The 19374-nt window shown below is 42.4% G+C and overlaps 1 protein-coding gene across 1 annotated transcript in view; it reads right to left on the bottom strand.

Moving 5' to 3' along the window:
• Positions 1-15754: 15754 nt before the first annotated feature.
• Positions 15755-19374, bottom strand: part of gss (glutathione synthetase) — a 130733-nt gene continuing 127113 nt past the window's right edge. Inside the window, exon 13 of the mRNA XM_063041089.1 lies at positions 15755-18396. Within this exon, the coding sequence (XP_062897159.1) occupies positions 18273-18396 (124 nt within the window). The 3' untranslated portion in view covers positions 15755-18272. The remainder of the gene's footprint in view (positions 18397-19374) is intronic.

Raw genomic sequence — 19374 nt, 5'->3', positions numbered from 1 at the left:
AGCGGGATGTTTGTTAATACTGTATTAGAGTGGGAAGTATCCAGACCAGGCGCAGCCTACAAGTTTCCCACCATCTACAAAGCTTTAGGAATTCAACTATTTCGGCAAATTGGCCATCCTGCCTTGTATCCAATATTTACGGTATCGCCTTTCTTTCTTCTCGTCTGTTTATTTGGGGAGGGTTCATAACAACCCTTGAGATAATTAGTATTTTTCACTCACACTAAATTAGCTATCTCCATTACCAATATTTTCATTCAAACACTCGTGGTCTCTTAGCCCCATATCTTGCCTTTTGCTCTTGTCATCCTTTACCTCTTTACCCTAAAATTTGTTTTATTTCTAACCTTTCCAGTTCTGATCAAAGGTCTTTGATCCACAGCGTTGACATGTACTTCCCTCTACAGATACTGCCCGACTTGAATACTTCCAGGATTTGGTAAATTGATTATCGTCACATGTACCAGTGTAAAGGAAAAAATTGTTTTAAGTGCCACCCCTACAGATCAGTTCATCACATCAATCAATACATTGAGGTAGTACAAAGGAAAAACAAAAACAAAATGCAATTACAGAGAAAGTGCAGTACAGATAGGCAATGAGGTGCAAGACCATGATTAGATACAGTAAATAGATCAAGAGTCTATCGTATAGAAGAGGTCCATTTTACTGTGGAATAGGAACTGTTCTTGAACCTGTTGGTATATGCTTTCAGACTTTAGCATCTTCTGCAAGATGGGAAGGAGGGGAAACATAGAAATCTACAGCACATTACAGGTCCTTTGGCCTACAATGTTGTGCCAACCATGTAACCTACTCTAGAAGCTGACTAGATTTTCCCTAGCGCATAGCCCTCTATTTTTCTAAGCTCCATGTACCTATCTAAGAGCCTCTCAAAAGACTGTATTGCACCCACCTCTATCACCTTCGCTGGCAGTGCATTCCACGCACCCACCACTCTCTGTGTGAAAAATTTACCTCTGACATCCCCCTTGTACTTACTTCCAAGCACTTTAAATCTATGCCCCCTCATGTTAGCCATTTCAGCCCTTGGGGAAAAAGCCTTTGGCTATCCACTCGATCAATACCTCTCATTGTTTTACATATCTCTATCAGGTCACCTCTCATCCTCTGTCTGGGGCTGGCTGCTTTTACAAGGTAGCAATAAGTGCAGACAGAGTCCCTAGAGGGGAGATTGGTTTTAGTGATGTGATGAGTGGTGTCCACAACTCTCTGTAGACTCTTGTGGTCTTGGGCAGTTGCCATGATGATACAAAAATGGGTGAAGATCAATGTGGTCATTTCCTCGGTTTATTCCAGATCCCTCCTTGTGACCGACTTTCATATATTGTCTGAAATCTTCGGCTATCCATCGATTTTCAATGTTGAATGAGGCCTGGGCAAGGTTGTGTGGAAGACCGGCAGTTACCCATGCTGCAAGTCTCCCCTCTCCATGCCACCGATGTTGTCCAAGGGAAGGGCACTAGGACCCATACAGCTTGGCACTGGTATTATTGCAGATCAATATGTGGTTAAGTGTCTTGCTCAAGGAAACAACACGCTGCCTCAGCTGAGGCTCGAACTAGCGACCTTCAGATCACTAGACCGACGTCTCAACCACTTGGCCGCGTGCCAGTAATGACTCTTTTAGGAATTACAATCTGCTGGAGAAACTTAATGGGTTAGAGAGTGTCTGTGGGAGAAAAGGAATTATTGATGTTACAGGTCAAAATACTCCATCAACGATCTCAGCCCAAAACATTGACTATTTATTCTCTTCCATAGATGCTGCCTGACCTGCTGAGTTCCTCTAGCACACAGTACGCCATGGTAGTGTGGTGGTTAACACAATGCTTTACAGTACCAATGACCCCGGCTCAATACCAGTTGCTGTCTGTAAGGAGTTTATACGTACTCCCTGTGATTGTGTGGGTTTCTTCCGGGTGCTCCGGTTTCCTCCCACAGTCCAAAGACATACGAGCTGGTAGGTTAATTGGTCATTGCAAATTGCCCTGTGATTAGGCCAGGGTTAAATCAGGGGTTGCTGGGCAGCACGGCTTGAAGGGCCGTGAGGGCCTATTCCACTCAATTAACAAATAATTTGTTTGTTGCTTGAAATTAAAAGGATTACTTTGTGAACATGCAGAATATCAACAGAAATAGGCTGCTCAATAGACTTGCTTTGTATACTAACTACCAAGACCATGAGATGTTCTTGTATGCAATAGACAAACACAAGACAATGGGGTTCGGTTAATTGGTCTAGGTCAAACCAGGCATCGGACATTGAGCATTCAGCTCTATTTAGGATAATTAAATATAAAGTTATTTAGGATAATTGTGATAGAGATCAAGGAAGGTTCCATACCAGACTTACTTTGTTACTTATCACATCAAACATGGTCATAGGTTTATTTGCTCTGTAGTCAATAACTGGGTTACTTGCATATCCAAAGAGTTAGAATTTTTCTCTGTACTCTTTCAACCTTATTTACATCTTTCCAGTAGGTGACCAAAATTGCACACAATACTCCAAATTAGACCTCACCAAAATCTTATACAACTTCAGCCTAACATCCCACCTCCTATACTCATTACTTTGATTTATGAAGGATAAGGTACCAAAAGCTTTCTTTATGACCCTATCTACCCGTGACACCACTTTCAGAATCAGAATCAGGTTTAATATCACTGGCAAAGGTCATGAAATTTGATAACTTAGTGGCAGCTGTACAATGCAATACATGATAATACAAAAAAAACTGAATTACAATAAATATATATATTAGTTAAATTAACTAGTGTAAAAAATAGGAAATAAAAAAGTAATGAGGTAGTGTTCATGGGTTCAATAGCCATTCAGAAATTGGACGGTAGAGGCAAAGAAGCTGTTCCTGAATTGTTGGGTGTGTGCCTTCTGGTTCCTGTACCTCTTTCTTGATGGTAGTAAGGAGAAGAGAGCATGGCCTGGGTGGCGGTGCTCCTTAATGATGAACACTACCTTTCAGAGGTTCCTTGAAGATGTCCTGAATACAATGGAGGGTAGTGTCCATGATGGAGCTGACTAATTTTACAATGAATTACGGACCTGTATTCCAAGAACCCTTTGTTCTTTGTTAGTTCTTAACACCACAGATTTTGGGTTCTCTATCCTTAGAAGCTTTTAGTCCATCCATGTGAATTACATTGTCTCAGTAAAGATGTTTGAGTCTTCTGGAGGTGTCTTATCAGTTACATCGTGCTCCCTTCCCATTGTGATTAAGTATTTGTCAGATCCAAAGTATTGCAGTAAATGAGGTCATTGATTCTGATTAAATACAATCTCAATAGCTACAGATTTATTAACACTGAATATGTTGTGGTGCAGCAGCACAACAGATAAAATTATGATACGTTACAATACATAAATAGTGTAAAAGGAGGCACAGCAGGGTCCATGGGCTCACAGACCATTCAGTAATTTAATGGTGGAGAGGAAGGAGCTGCTTCTAAATCTTTTTGAGTCAGGGTCTTCAGGCTCCTGTACCTCCTCCCCAATGGTAATAATGAGGAAGCGGAGGAAATGGTGTGCGAGGAAGCGAGGCGAGCGGGCAGGAGTCCATGCCAGGAAAAAAAGCAAGCCCTAGCCGGCCGGCTCTCCCATCTATTCTGCTCTCCAATGGACATTAAATTGGACTACATCCGACTCCAACGAAATACTCGGCAGGAGTACAGCTGTTTATTTATGTAACAGTTTTCCCCTCAAGCCATTGGACTACCGACCTACTGCCCTCCGCTGTGCCTATTGTCTTTTTTATTATTTATTGTAATGCCTGCACTGTTCAGTGTACTTTATGCAGTCCTGGGCAGGTCTGTAGTCTGGTGTAGTTCTTGTGTTGTTTTACGTAGTTCAGTGTAGTTTTTGTATTGTTCATGTAGCACCATGGTCCTGAAAAACGTTGTCTTGTTTTTACTGTGTACTGTACCAGCAGTTATGGTCGAAATGACAATAAAAAGTGACTTGACTTGAGAAAGCAGACATGTCCTCGATGAAGAGAGTCCTTGATGATCGCTGTCACCTTCTCAAGCCACTGCATTGTCCTTGATGGTGGGGAGGCTTGAGCCCGTGATGGAGCTGGTTGAATCTCTCTCCAGTCTCTTGCAATCCTGTGCATTGGAGCCTCCATACCAGGCATTGATGCAACCAGTCAGAAAGGCTCCACTGTACATCTATGGAAATTTGCAAGTCTTTGGTGACACACTCTGAGACCTTTGGTGGCAATGAATCCTGATAAAGGGTCTCAGCCAGAAATGTCAAATGTTTATTCCTCTCCCTAGCTGCTCCAGACCTGCTGAGTTCCTCCAACACTTAAGAGTCACAATATCATAGAAAAAATATCAATAATCAGGCCCTTTGGCCCACCTGGTCAGTGCTGAACTATTACGCTGCCTACTCCCATCAACCTACACATGGACCATAGCCCTCCATACCCATCCCAGCCACGTACCTATACAAATTTATCTTGAATGTTGAAATCAACCCAGCATCCACCAACTCTGCTGGCAGCTCATTCCACACACTCACTTTGTGTAGATTACTTAAGAACTCATTGCACATGGAGTTCAGGAAGATTCAACTGAAATTATCTCCAAGAGAGTACCTGCTTGTCATGATGAAAGAAGACCTTTTATATCTACCAGCTTCTGTCTCCATGTGTCTTAATCAGTCACAACAGTCCTGTAAACAATGTGATTCCTCATATGAAATGTGTAGCTGGCTATGCAGCCCTCGAGTCTGCTCTTCTCAACAAAATTGTGTTTGATCTGATTTTGCTTTCAAGTGTCTGTTCCCTGTGTCATTTTGCTTATAGCTATCCAGAAATCTGTATCAGCCTTGAATACATTCAGTGACTCCAGTGCTGACTGGGTAAGAGAATGACCCAAACACTTCACACATGGGAAATGCAGCTTTAAACTGAGAGAAAATGCCTAGGCTCCTTCGGCAACTGGCAAATCCATCTCACTGGTCTTCCAAATGCTGGTTAGTTAAGCATTGGGAAGAATGAGAAGGATTTGTTGCTGAAGATTCCAGTTGGGACAGTGGAACTCGAATGTATGTGTGGAAGAGAATAGCATTAGATGTCTCCTCAGAAGACCGTCACCTTGTAATGGTGGAAAGGCTCCTGAGATCCCAATAGCGATGCTGCCTTAAGCTTAGCTCCTAGTATGGTCACCAATGGCAATAAAATCAAGGGGGAGGTTCCAGACAAAGACCGATCCAACCAAGACCTCAACGGTGGAGCTGGCAGAAGATGATGACACATCACAATGACAGTGAAGGTGGAGGAAAACTGCAGCAGCGAAGGGTCCCCAATCATCTTGCATTCCATGCCAATGGACGCCATCTCCGATCTGTCAAGAACTATGTGGCTGGTGCCCATACATCAGCCTCCCCATGTTAAAGAATGTCTTGCACAGGCATTCATTAAGGACAGGAATTTCCAACCTGGAGTCCATGGACCCCTTGCTTAATGGTATTGGTCCATGGCATAAAAAAAGTTGGGAGCCCTACCTTAGGGGAACATCATACTCGACTCGAGTGATCACTCTTAGCAGGCCTAAAGGTGGACAGGTCCCTGGGGCCCTGGAAATAACCCCAGGAAATACATAAGAAGCTGCTCTGGGAGACAAAGTAAGAGATTACTGGGGCCCTGAAAGAGATCTTGAAATCTTCACTAGCCACAAACAAGGTGCCAGATGATTGGAAGAGAGTAAATATCGTAGCCAGATAACTACAGGTCAGTCTGTCTAAGGTCAATGATAGAGAAATTACTAAAAAATTGGAAGATTTCCAGCATCTGCAGAATCTTGTGTTTAGCTGTTATTTCCTCTCTTGAGGAACACAGTCATTTTCAGCATCTTATTTTATTTCAGATTTCTTGCATCTACAATTGCTGCAGGAACTCAGCAAGTCAAGGGAGCGTCTATGAAATAGTCAGTGTTTCAGGTTGAAACCCTTTATCCGGTCTCACGAACATCCAGATTAAGGGTATGAACCTGTAATGTTACCTATCCATTTCCCACCACAGATGTCTGACCTGCTGAGTTCTTTCAGTGTTTTGTTTGTTCCGGATTGCAGCATCTGCAGTCTCCTGTACTTTCAAAGTCTGAAGTTGTGTCACCAGAATTGAAGGAAAGAAATGCATAATGAATTGGATCAGGAACAAGTAACAATAATATTTAAACTGACTTCATTCTCGTTACAAATCACCTGCAACTTTGCAAAGCACAAGCCCAACAGAAAAGAATGTAATAAATGAAATTTAGTTAAGCATTGGACAATATAAAAAAAGTAATATATAATGTATAACACTTTTGATTGAGTCAGTTTGAAATGGTTGAGCCTCCCTGCATATCCTTTTCCCACCGTTGCATAGATTTCTAGTGTAATCTTGAGTGGGATGCTGAGTTGGGGCTTTCTCACACTGTGCTGAGACAGAGAGAGAGCAGACTTTAAGATGTCATCTTCATGCTGAGGCTTTATAAGGGATTGGTTGGACCACACTTGGGGTATTGTGAACAGTTTTGGGCTTCCTATCTAAGAAAGGATGTGCTGGTATTGGAGAGGGTCCAGAGGAGATTCACGAGAATGATCCCAGAAATAAAAGGGTTAATGTATAAGTAACTTTCGATGGCTCTAGGTCTGTACTTTTTGGAGTCCAGAAGAATTGGGGGGGGGTGCTGGATTTCAATGAAACCCACTGAATATTGAAAGGCCTTGATAAAGTGGACATGGAGAGGATGTTTCCTATAGTGGAGGAGTCCAGGTCCAGAGGGCACAATCTCATAATTTAGAACAGAGATGAGGAAGAATTTCTGTAGACAAAGGGTGGTGAATCTGTGGAATCATTGGCACAGATGACTGTGGAGACCAAGTCATTGGGTATACTTAAAGCAGAGGTTGATAGGTTCATGTTTAGTAAGGGTGTCAAAGTTTATGAGAAGAAAGTAGGAGAATTGGGATGAGAGGGATAATAAATCAACCATGTTGGAAAGGCAGAGCAGACTTGATGGGTTGAATGGCTTAATTCTGCTCCAGTGTCTTCTAGTCATCTAACAAATTTATTTTGAAGGAGAGGCAAGAGCTCAACCCTACAGGATCATGGATAGGGACATAAAAGGAAGAGTGCCATTTGAATTCATTTCTTGCATCCACTGCAGGCAGAACATCCCAATGGCAAATTCAATTATTTCTAATCTTATTACAAAAATACACAGTGAATACATAGCTCTATTTATCAGGAGCAGACAGAACTTACCTCATGTGCACTATGTAGGAACAAGAATTGACTTTATTCCGCTATCCCCAAACATCCAAAAGTGTTTTCCAGCTAGTTAAATACTTTATAAGGTGTAGCTTCAATTGAAATGCAGGATATAGTAAACCAAATTACATTAAAACAGAAATTCTTCACCAGAACTAAATGGAGGTATACTTTTATCGAAGAAATAAAAGACCTCTTTCACATTTCATTCACGAATGACCGCCAAATACCTGGGGATACGAATTGACAATAAACTGGACTGGTCAAAGAACACTGAGGCTGTCTACAGGAAGGGTCAGAGCTGTCTCTATTTCCTGAGGAGACTGAGGTCCTTTAACATCTGCAGGACGATGCTGAGGATGTTCTCCGAGTCAGTGGTGGCCAGTGCTATCATGTTTGCTGTTGTGTGCTGGGGCAGCAGGCTGAGGGTGGCAGACACCAAGAGAATCAACAAACTCATTCGTAAGGCCAGTGATGTTGTGGGGATAGAACTGGACTCTCTCACGGTGGTGTCTGAAAAGAGGATGCTGTCTAAGTTGCATGCCATCTTGGTCAATGTCTCCCATCCACTACATAATGTACTGGGTGGGCACAGGAGTACATTCAGCCAGAGACTCATTCCACCGAGATGCAGCACAGAGTGTCATAGGAAGTCATTCCTGCCTGTGGTCATCAAACTTTACAACTCCTCCCTTGGAGGGTCAGACACCCTGAGCCAATAGGCTGGTCCTGGACTTATTTCATAATTTACTGGCATAATTTACATATTACTATTTAACTATTTATGGTTCTATTATTATTTATAATTTATGGTGCAACTGTAACGAAAACCAATTTCCCCTGGGATCAATAAAGTACGACTATGACAATCACAATATTAACCCAAAATTACTCCATGGGGAGAACAGAACTGCTGTACAACTGATGGAGGTTTTCTAACCTCATACGTTTCAGACATATCGAAGGCAACTTCACAAGTTCTCTGTATGAAGTGTAGTGGCTATTAAATAATTAAATACAAAATACCATTTTCTAACACAAGATTCTGCAGATGTTGGAACTCCAGAGTAACACACACAAAAAGCTGGAGGAACTCAGCAGGTGAGGTTGCATCCATGGAAGGCAATAAAGAGTCAACGATTCAGCCAGGCTGCTTCATCAGGACTCATTTATACATCGTACCATTTGATAATTAGATTTTAATGTAGTCTTCATTCCCCATTTGTTAGGGCATAGTTAGAGAATGGCTCCAGGGGCAGTGTTATGTTCTTTGTGTAAGATGTAGGAATTCCAGGAGACCTACTGTTTGCCAGATAACGACATCTGCACCAGTTGCACCGAACTGCAGCTCCTCAGAGAATGTGTTAAGGAACTGGAGCTGCAGCTCGATGACATTTGGCTCATACAGGAGACTGAGGAAGTGAGAGGAGCTTCAGGGAGGTCATCACTCCTAGGTTGCAGGAGGCAGGCAACTGGGTGACTACCAGGAGAGGGAAGGGAATTAGGCAGCTAGTGCAGAGTACCCCTGTGGCTGTTCTCCCCAGTAGTAAAAATACAGTTTTGGATGCTGTTGAGGGGGATGACCTACTAGAGGGAACTGCCATGATGGGGTCTTTGGTACCTGTACAAAAGGGACGGGTTATACCTGAACCTGAGGGGGACCAGTATATTTGTGGACAGCTTTGCTGGAGCTGTTTGGGAAGGTTTAAACTAATTTGGCAAGTGCACAGGAACCAGAGTGATAGAGCTGAGAATAGGGCTCTTGATTTAAACAGGCATTGTATAGCGAGAGTACTAGCAAGGATAGGCTGACGATAGGGCAAAATTGGACCACAAGACCAATAAAACATTATTATTATTATTAAGGCATCCATTAGTCTTGCAAGACCATGGATTTGCGCCTGGAAAGTCTTCACTCTCCAGGGCGCAGGCCTGGGCAAGGTTGTATGGAAGACCAGCAGTTGCCCATATTGCAAGTCTCCCCTCTCCATGACACCAATGTTGTCCAAGGGAAGGGCATTAGGACCCATACAGCTTGGCACCAGTGTCATTACAAAGCAATGTGTAATTAAATGCCTTGCTCAAGGACACAACACGTTGCCTTGGCTGGGGCTCGAACTCACAATCTTCAGGTCGCTAGTCCAATGCCTTAACCACTTGGCCACATGCGGAGCAGAATTAAGCCCATTGAGTTTGCTCTGCCACTTCATTATGGCTGAATTTCCCTCTCAACCCCATTGTTCTGCCTTCTTCCCATAACATTTCATGCCCTGACCAATCAAGAATCTATCAACCTCCACCTTCAATGCACCCAGTGACCTAGTTTCCAAAGCTGCCTGTGGCAACAAATTCCACAAATTTACCACCCTCTGGTTAAAGAAATTCTTCCTCATCTCAGTTCTAAATGGATGCCCCTCTCTATTCTGAGGCTGTGTCCTCTGGTCCTAGACTCACTCACTATAGGGGACATCCTCTCCATTTTCACTCTAACCAGGCCTTTCAACATTCATCAGGTTTCAATGAGATACACCCTCATTCTGCAAAAAACCCAATGAATACAGGCCCAGAGCCTTCAATCGCAGCGCATATGACAACACTTTTATTCCCAGAATCATTCTTGTCAACCTCCTATGAACCCTCTCCAAAGTCAGCACATCCTTTTTCAAATAAGGGGCCCAAAGCTGCTCACAATACTCCGAGTGAGGCCTCATGACCACCTTATACAGCCTCAACATTATATCCTTGCTTTCGTATTCTAATCCTCTTGAAATGAATGTAACATTGCATTTGCCTTCCTGGCAATTCAACCTGGAAATTAACCTTTAGGGAATCCTCCATGTGGACCCCCAAGTCCCTTTGCACCTCAGTTTTTTGAATTTTCTCTTCAATTAGAAAAGTCTATGCTTTTATTCCTTCTGCCAAAGTGACACCTTTTGCCCATTCTCCTAATCTGTGTAAATCCTTCCGTAACTGTTCTGCTTCCTCAACACTACCTGCCCCTCCACCTCCCTTTGTATCGTCTGCAAACCTATCCACAAAGACATCAACTCCATCATTCAAATCGTTGACATACAAGGTAAAAACTGACATCAAACCCTGTGGAACACCACTAGTCACTGGCAGCCAATCAGGAAAGGCTCCCTTTATTCCCACTCTTTGCCTCCTGCCAATCAGCCAATGCTCTATCTGTATTAGTATCTTTGTTGTAATACCATGGACTCTTATCTTGTTTCGCAGCTTCATGAGCAGCACCTTGTCAAAGGCCTTCTGAAAATCCAAGTACATAACATCCACTGATTCTCCTTTGTCTATCCTGCCTGTTATTTCTTTTGAAAATTCCAACAGATTTGTCAGGCAAGAATTTCCCTCAAGGAAACCATGCTGACTTTGCCCCATTTTGTCATGTACCTCTAAATACCCCAAAACCGCATTCTTAACTATAAACTCCCAACCACTGAGCTCAAGTTAACTGGCCTATAACTTCCTTTCTTCTGCCTCCCTCCCTTTTTGAAGAGTAGAATGACATTTGCAATTATCCAGTCCTCTGGAACCATGCCAGACTCTTGATTATTGAAAGATTATTAATGCTTCCAGAATCTCTTCAACTACCTCTTTTGAAACCTTGGGGTGTAGTCCATCAGTTCCAGGTGACTCATCTACCTTCAGACCTTTCAGTTTGCCAAGCACTATCTCCCTAGTGATAGCAACTGCTCTCACTTCTACCCCTTGAAACTCTTGAACTTTTGGAATACCACCAGTCTTTTCCATAGTGAAGACTGATGCAAGATGTTCATCTCCCATTTCCTTGTCCAATATCTACCCTCGCCTCCCTTTTACTCTTTTATATCTGGAAAAAAAACTTTTGGTATCGTTTCTAATATTATTTGCTCTATCATATGTCCTCTCTTTTGCTTTTACATTGGCTTCACAGCCAGTTGCATTATCCTGCCTTTAGAATACTTCCTCTTCTTTGGGATGCATCTATCCTGCACCTTCCAAATTGCTCCCAGAAACTCCACCCGTTGCTGTTCTGCTCTCAGCCCAGCTAGTCTCCACTTCCTATCACCATTGGCCAGCTCCTCTCTCGTGCCTCTGTAATTTCCTTTACTCCACTGTAATACTGATACATCTGACTTTAGATTCTCCCTCTCAAATTGCAGGGTGAATTCTATCATATCCTGACCATCGTTACCTGAGGGTTCCCTATCTTAAGCTCCCTAATCAGATCTACACAACAGCCTATCCAGAATTGCTGATCCCCTAGTGGGCTCAAGCACAAGCAGCTCCAAAAAGCCATCTCAGAGGCATTCCACAAATTTTCTCTTTGGAATCCAGCATCAACTTGATTTTCCCAGTCAATCTGCATATTGAAATTCCCCATGTCTAATGTAACATTGCCTTTTTAACATGTGTTTTCTATCTCCCACTGTAATTTGTAGACAATATCCTGGCTATTTTTCTGAGGCCTGTATGTAACTCCCATCAGGGTCTTCTTACCCTTGCAGTTTCTTAACTCTACCCACAAGGATTCTACATCTTGCAATCCTACATCGTCTCTTTCAAAGGATTTGATTTCATTTTTTGTTAATCAACAGAACCAGTCCTCCTCCTCTGCCTACCTGCCTATTATTTCAATAAATTATGTATCCTTGGATATTAAGCTCCCAGCTACAACTGTCTTTCAGCCATGGCTCCATGATACCCACAATATCATACCTGCCAATCTCTAATTGCTTTACAATTTCATCAACTTTATTTTGTGTACTGTGTGCATTCAAATATAATCCTTTCAGTCCTATACTTGTTGCCTTTTCAATTTTGTCCACTTGTTACACTGCAATCTATCCCACTTTCTACAATCTTGTCCCGGCACCCACCTGTCCTTCCTGACAGTCTCACTATACATTACCTCTCAACCATTCAGCACACCTACGTGAAACATTGCTGCTGAAAAGCAGCATCCATCATCAGAGATCCTCACCTCCCAGGCATGCTCTTTTCTCACTGCTGCCATCAGGTAGAAGGTAGAGGTGCCTTAGGACTCACACCACCAGGTTCAAGAATAGTTACTACCCCTCAACCATCAGGCTCTTGAACAAAAGGGAATAACTACACATTCTTTTTCTGGTATTCACTTTAAATACTCTTTATTTTGTTATTTCATGCTCTTTCATTCCATGTTGTTTCATACTGGTTATTAATTGCTATTTGTTTATATTTGCATTTGCACAGTTTGTTGTTCATTGATCCTGGTTACAGTTATTGTTCTATAGGTTTGCTAAGTATGCCCGCAGGAAAACGAATCTCCGGGTTGTATGTGGTGACATATAGATACTCTGATGATAAATTTTACTTTGTACCTTGTACTCTGCTAGTAAACCAATATCCTTAACTTCAGCCCTATCACTCTGGTTCCTATTCCCCTGCCAAATTAGTTTAAACCCTCCCCAACAACTCCAGCAATCCTGCCCACAAGGATATTGGTCCCCTTGGATTCAAGTGTAGCCTGGTTCTTTTGTACAGGTCATACCTTCCCCAGAAGAGATCCCAATGATCCATAAATCCAAAACCCTGCTCCCTGCACTAGTTCCTCAGCTACACATTCATCTACTAAGTCATCTTATTGTTACCCTTATTGGCAGCAATCCAGAGATTGTTAGCCTGATGGTTGTGCTTTTCAGCTTTCTACCTGGCTCTCTAAATTCTTTCTTTAGGACCTCCGCTCTTTTCCTTCCCATGTCATTGGTACCAATATGTACCATGACGTCTGGCTGTTCATCCCCACACCCCCAACCTTTAAAATATTGTGGATATGATCTGAGATATCCCTGGGGGCAAGCTGGGTCTCTCTATCACATCCACAGACTCACCTGTCTACTTTTCGAACCATGGAATCTCCTATCATCACTGCATTCCTCCTCTGCCCCCTTGCCTTCTGAGCCATAGCGACAGAGCTTTGTTGCTATGGCACCACCTCCCCCCCTGTCACCCCCCCCCATCCCCAGCAGGTCTTTACCCTCAACAGTATGGTATCCAAAACTGTATACTTGTTATTGAGGGGAACTGGCACAGGGCTACTCTGTACTGGCTACCTATTTCCCTTCCCTCTCCTGACAATCACCGATTCACCTGCCTTCTGCAACATAGGGGTGACTATCTCTCTGCAGCTCTTATCCATCATCTCCTCATTTTCCCTTATCTGAAGGTCATCGAGTGGCAGCTCCAGCTCCTTAACACTTTCTGAGGAGCTGCAGCTCGAAGCACCTAGTGCAGATATTGTTATCAGGGAGGCAGTAGGTCTTCCAGAATTCTCACATCTCACACAAAGAACAAAACACAGCCCTTGGAGCCATTCTTACTGCTCTAACTATACACTGACAGATGAAGAAAGAGCAACAAAATGCTTACCAGAAACTTAATATACCTACGCCTATAGAGACAAAGCCAAAAGTTTCCCCACTCTAAAACTGTCCTGCTTCAACGATGGCCATTCTGCTTGCTCCCATCTTATTATTATTTTACTTTACCAATAAATCTCAAACACCAACTGGCTGCTGTTCAAGCTCTGAAAAAAACCCGGCTATGAAGCACTGATTTTTAAAGCTCTTTCCTGGACCTGGGTGATGACATCTTTACTTTTCACCTCTGATTGGCTGCTGTTCAAGCTCCATCTAATTAATGGGAACATGAATTTCTACAAAAAAGCAATGTTTGAGCTGAAGGCTACACCTAGAAGGCAGCGGCCCTGACAGTGCAGTACTACCTTCAGTAGGACAACTTAAATTTATAACTCTTAAATAGATGATATTTCAACCACCTTTGGTGCCACACAGACCAATCTTCTACTCTGCAGCAGACATTAAATCCTTCCATGAGTTTGGAAAGGGTGAGCAGTTTTGAGTTCCTGGCTGTGAACATCTCATAGGATCTAGTCTGGGCCCAATATATTGATGCAATTACAAAGAGGGCATGCTAATGGTCATATTTCACTAAGAGTTTAAGGAGATTTGGTACATCATCAAAGACATTCAAATTTCTGCAGATGTACCGTGGAGAGATTTCCAACTGGGTGCATCACCCTCTGGTATGGAGGTGCCAAAGAACAGATCGGAAAAAGATGCAGAAGATTGTAAACTCAGCCAGCTCCATCATGGGCTCAAGCCTCCCTACCATCGAGGACATCTTCAGGAGACAATGCCTCAAAAAGGCAGCATCCATCATTAAGGAACCTCACCACCCAGGGCATGCTCTCTTCTCATTGCTTCCAGCAGGTAGGAGGCACAGGAGGTTGAAGACACACACTCAGTTTCAGGAATTGTTTCTTACCCTCCACCATCAGATTTCTGAATAAACCCATGAACGCTACTTCACTCTTTCTGCACTACTTATTTAATTGTTAAATAAGTATATCTTCTTACATATTGCCACAAAATTTAACAACATGTAGTATATCAGTGATAAAAAACTGATTGTGATTCATAAGTTTGGTTCCATAGGAAATAGATACCTACAATTTATTGGATGCTATCTGGAAACCACTGAATTGTTGTTGAAGGCATTGCAAAGTGTTCGGTGGCCCACTGGACAGCTTTCAGCAGTGTGGACAATGCACGGTCACAGATAGGAGTCCTTTCACTCAGATCATCTGATGCAACACTGATCTCCTCTGCAAGGCTGAAAGTCGTTGAATAGCTTTCCTTTTCCAGCTTTTCACAGGCAATGCTGCAAATCCAGAACACCGCTGTAGGCGAACTCTGAGGCAAGGTCAGGCTGCCATCATTAGCTCTGAGGTGAGATTAAAATGCTCTCCGAAACTTAGTCACATCATCTCAGAAATACACTCACTCTGAAGGAATGTGGAAGTGGGTGAATACCCTTGCATCACACTTTGATCGTATTCTGTGTTGGTGTCGGTGCGCATGCCCCTGCGTGTGTTAAAAAAAAGTGTGTGCACGCGTGTATGGGGCATAAGCAAGGTAAATGTAAACAGGCTTTTTCCACTGAGGTTCAGTGGGACTAAAACTGGAGTCATAAGTTAAGGGTGAAAGGTAAACATTTTAAGGGGAACATGAAGGGAAACTTCTTTATTCAGAGGGTCATGAGAGTGTGGAACGAGCTGCCAGTGCAAGTGGTGCATACCAGCTCGTTTTCAACATTTAAGAGAGGTTTGCACAGGTAAGTAGATGGTAGGGGTATGGAGGGGTATGGTCCGTGTGCAGGTTAAATGGTTTGGCATGGACTAGATGGGCTGAATAGCCTGTTTCTACAAAAATGACTATTAATTTCAATCTGGTTACATCATTTCACAAGTAATTCAATAATTATGTTATGGATTTCTTTCCAGTTCATTTTGCAATGAATTATTCCTAATCAAGGGATTCAGAAGCAAATTCTTTACCGCAGTAGTGATAAGTAGATGAAACAATAACCAAGGAGAGCAACACATGTTGTTAAATAATAAATTTAGATGAATCATAATGGTGGTCAGAACACAAGTACACTTGTACACAGGACATTAGTCTATTACAGAGAATCCAGGTAATCAGATCACAGTACAGTAAATTTAGGTAAATTTGAGAACCACACTCCAAAAAAATTAAACCATTTCAATTCTATGTATACTGAAAAGATCAACTAAGTTTCCTTTATTGTTCAGACTAGAAAAGCAGCCCCTAAATCAGCCAGTGTGCTGGCTAATCTAGCATTGAAGAGCCACAATTGATCTGCTTTTCAGGAAGACATCTGCCATAGGAGATTAGAGTCAGTTTCAATGCAATATCTTATCAGAGTACCTAGTCACAAGTGAAGGCTGCTTGTGCCAGCAGAACAAAATCTCAGGCTGCCAATAACATTAACAATAACAAGAAAAATAAGTGTTAAAAATCTAGAAACAATTTTGAAGGAAAATAATAGTTAAGATTTAAGCTCAATTAGTTGGGCAGAATGGTCTGTTTTTGTTATTGGAGGTATCCATAGTTACATTTCAATATCTTCAGGAGTTTGGTCTGAAATAGGAAGGGTTGTTTAAAAGTCAACTGCCAAAAAGCATTTAAGATGCCAAGAATGAGACTGGAGCTGTGGGACAAAGATGCTAACTGCTTCACTACCATTTCTTAAAATAAGTGAGGTGGCTTGGAGCACAAAAAGCAAATAGAATTAACCAACATTGAAGTAACTGGTTACCAAGTTGGCAGGTGAACATTAGGTAGTCTTTTGTACAAGTTACTTTCCTTTTCATAGACCTGCATTGCTCTTTCACTAAGCTCCAGACCTTCAGATGCAGCTTCAACCCTTTATGCACTCCAGTACAGAGGGTATGTATAATAGCTAAGTGAAGCACATCATGGTATTAAGATCCATGTAGTAACCCACATCAATTAGTTAGGTGTACAATTCTGAAAGGGTCAATTGCTTTAAATTTAAAAGGCTCGTGTTCTGTAAGTCTACATACATAGTTGCTAAATCCTGCTTATCTAATAATACACTTCAATGCGATTCATTTTAAAATCATGTTTTACATAAAAAAATAAATGAACTCCTTCAACACCAGAGAATCAATAGATGCTGAAAATCCAGAGTAAAACACACAAAATACTGGAGGAACGCAGCAGGTCAGACAGCATCTATAGAGAAGAATAACGAGTTAGTATTTCGGGGCAAGAACTCGCACTCTCCACATATGCTGCCTGACCTGTGTTCCTCCAGCAGTCTGAATGATCCCTTTGAGATTGGTAACCAGGTTATGGATATGGTCAAAATATTTGGTTAGGTTAGGCAGGGAAGATAAACTTATTGAAAAACAAAACTAATCTGAGGGTAGGCTATGTTATAGAGCACACAGAGGTGTCAGTGCCATTGGCCACACACAATATTATCAACAAATTGCAAATTAAAAGCTGCTATTTCCTTGCAGGAATAGCGGAAGGCGTTAGAAGGAAAAGGCAATGGTAAATCAGCACACACACAAAATGCTGCAGGAACTCATCAGGTCAGGCAGCATCTATGGAATTGAAATAGTCAACGTTTTGGGCTGAGACCTTCATCAGGACTGGAAAGGGGGAAGAAGCCAGAATAAGAAAATGTCTATGTCTGTGTGTGGGGGGGTGGGGGGGGGGTGAAGGAGTATCAGCTGAGAGGTGAAAGGTTAAAGAAAAAGGAATCTGATACGAGAGGGCACTGGACTATGGGAGAAAGGGAAGGAAGAGGGTAACCAGAGGGAAGTCATGGGCAGATGAGGAAAACAGAAGGGGTGAGAGAGGAACCAGAATGGGGAATGGAAAAAAAGAGAAGTGGGAGGGGAAAAATTACCTGAAGTTAGAGAAATCAATGTTCATGCCATCATCCCTCTCTCTCCACCTTGTTAATCTTGATGCTGCCTGACCTGCTGAGTTCCTCCAGCATTGTGTGTGTGTTGCAAACTGTGGAAATCCCAGTGACATACCTGGGGATAATAACTAGCAATTATCAATGCTGCCTGAGTAACATTTCATTTTTTCAGACACTGTCAACCCCGTTAACAACCAAAGACATCTTACTCTTTACTTCAGTGTTTTAGAGATACAGTACGGTAACAGGCCCTATGAGCGCACGCTGTCTAATTACACCTGTATGAGTAATTAACCCGCTAACCTGTACGTCTTTGGAATGAGGGAGAAAACTGGGAGAAGCCCACATGATCCCAGGGAGAACATATAAACTGCTTCCAGACAGTGGCGGGAATTGAACACGGCTTGCTGGCACTGTAAAGGTATTAGGCTAATCATTATGCTACTGTGCTGCCCAGCTGTTCTGAATTGTATCGATTTGATTGGTCCATTTTATTTAAAATTAAGATTCTGAATCCTTCAGTAAATTATTAGTTGAAGGGCCATCATCACCTCTGCCCTCCTTCCACCCAGCAGGGAGGGTGGAAAAGTCCTTGCTGAATTTCCACAGCAGTCTGCACACACACTTCAGGACACCTGTGGTTCAGATGAAGTACGGCGTGTCGAGAACTGCCACTCCTGCAGCCACCCCTCCATCCGCAAACTCTGTGCTCTTTGTGCGAAGCAAGTACCCGGGGCATACATTCATAACCATCTTATTACAATTCCTACAAGAGAGAAAAAGAAGATTTAATGTAAATAAGCACAAGAGCTCAGGAATTCACAAGATGCCATTTCGCACTCTTTCCCCAAGTCACCCAGTCTGGTCTTTGAAACACTAACTCATCAGAATCATGCTTATTATCACTGACATACACTCAATAGCCACTTTATGAAGCACCTTCAAAACCTAATGAAATGGCCACTGAGTGTACATTTATGATCTTCTGCTGCTCTAGCCCATCCACTTCAAGTTTTGGCATGTTTTGCATTCAGAGATGCTCTTCTGCACATCACTGTGGTAATGCATGGTCATTTGAGTTACTGTCACCTTCCTGTTATCTTGAACCAGTCTGGTCATTCTCCTCTGACACTCAAACCACCCTGTCTAGCACCAACAGTCACTCCATGATCAAAGTCACCTAGATCACATTTCTTCCCCATTCTGATGCTTGGTCTGAACAATAACTGATCCTTTTGACCATATCTACATGCTTATATGCACTGAGTTGCTGCCACATAATTGGCTGATTAGTTATTTGCAGACTAATAAGGTGGTCTGAATGTTTATCATGAAATGTGTTGTTTTTGAGGTAGCAGTACTGTGTACGGCATGAAAATTACTGAAGTTACAATAAAACATGAAAATGCAAAAAAGAAATATTGAAGTAGTATTCATGAGTTAATAGAACATCAGAAATCTGATGGCAGAGGGGAAAGAAGCTGTTTTTAAAACGTTGAGTCTGCATCTTCAAGCATCTGAAGGCAGTAATGAAAAGAGGGCATGTTCTGGATGGTGTGATTGTGGGTCCTTAATATGTCCTTAATAGGAGCAGAATTAGGCCATTTGACCCATTGAGCCTGCCCCATTTCATCAAGGCTGATCCAATTTTCCTCTCAGTCCCAAATCTCCTGCCTTCTCCCCGTATCCCTTCATGCCCTGACCAATCAAGAATCTATCAACCTCTGCCTTAAACAGTTTCTCT

This window comes from Mobula hypostoma, chromosome 2, assembly GCF_963921235.1.
Source record: "Mobula hypostoma chromosome 2, sMobHyp1.1, whole genome shotgun sequence".
Lineage (NCBI taxonomy): Eukaryota > Metazoa > Chordata > Chondrichthyes > Myliobatiformes > Myliobatidae > Mobula > Mobula hypostoma.
This window is presented reverse-complemented; position numbering and strand designations above follow the sequence as displayed.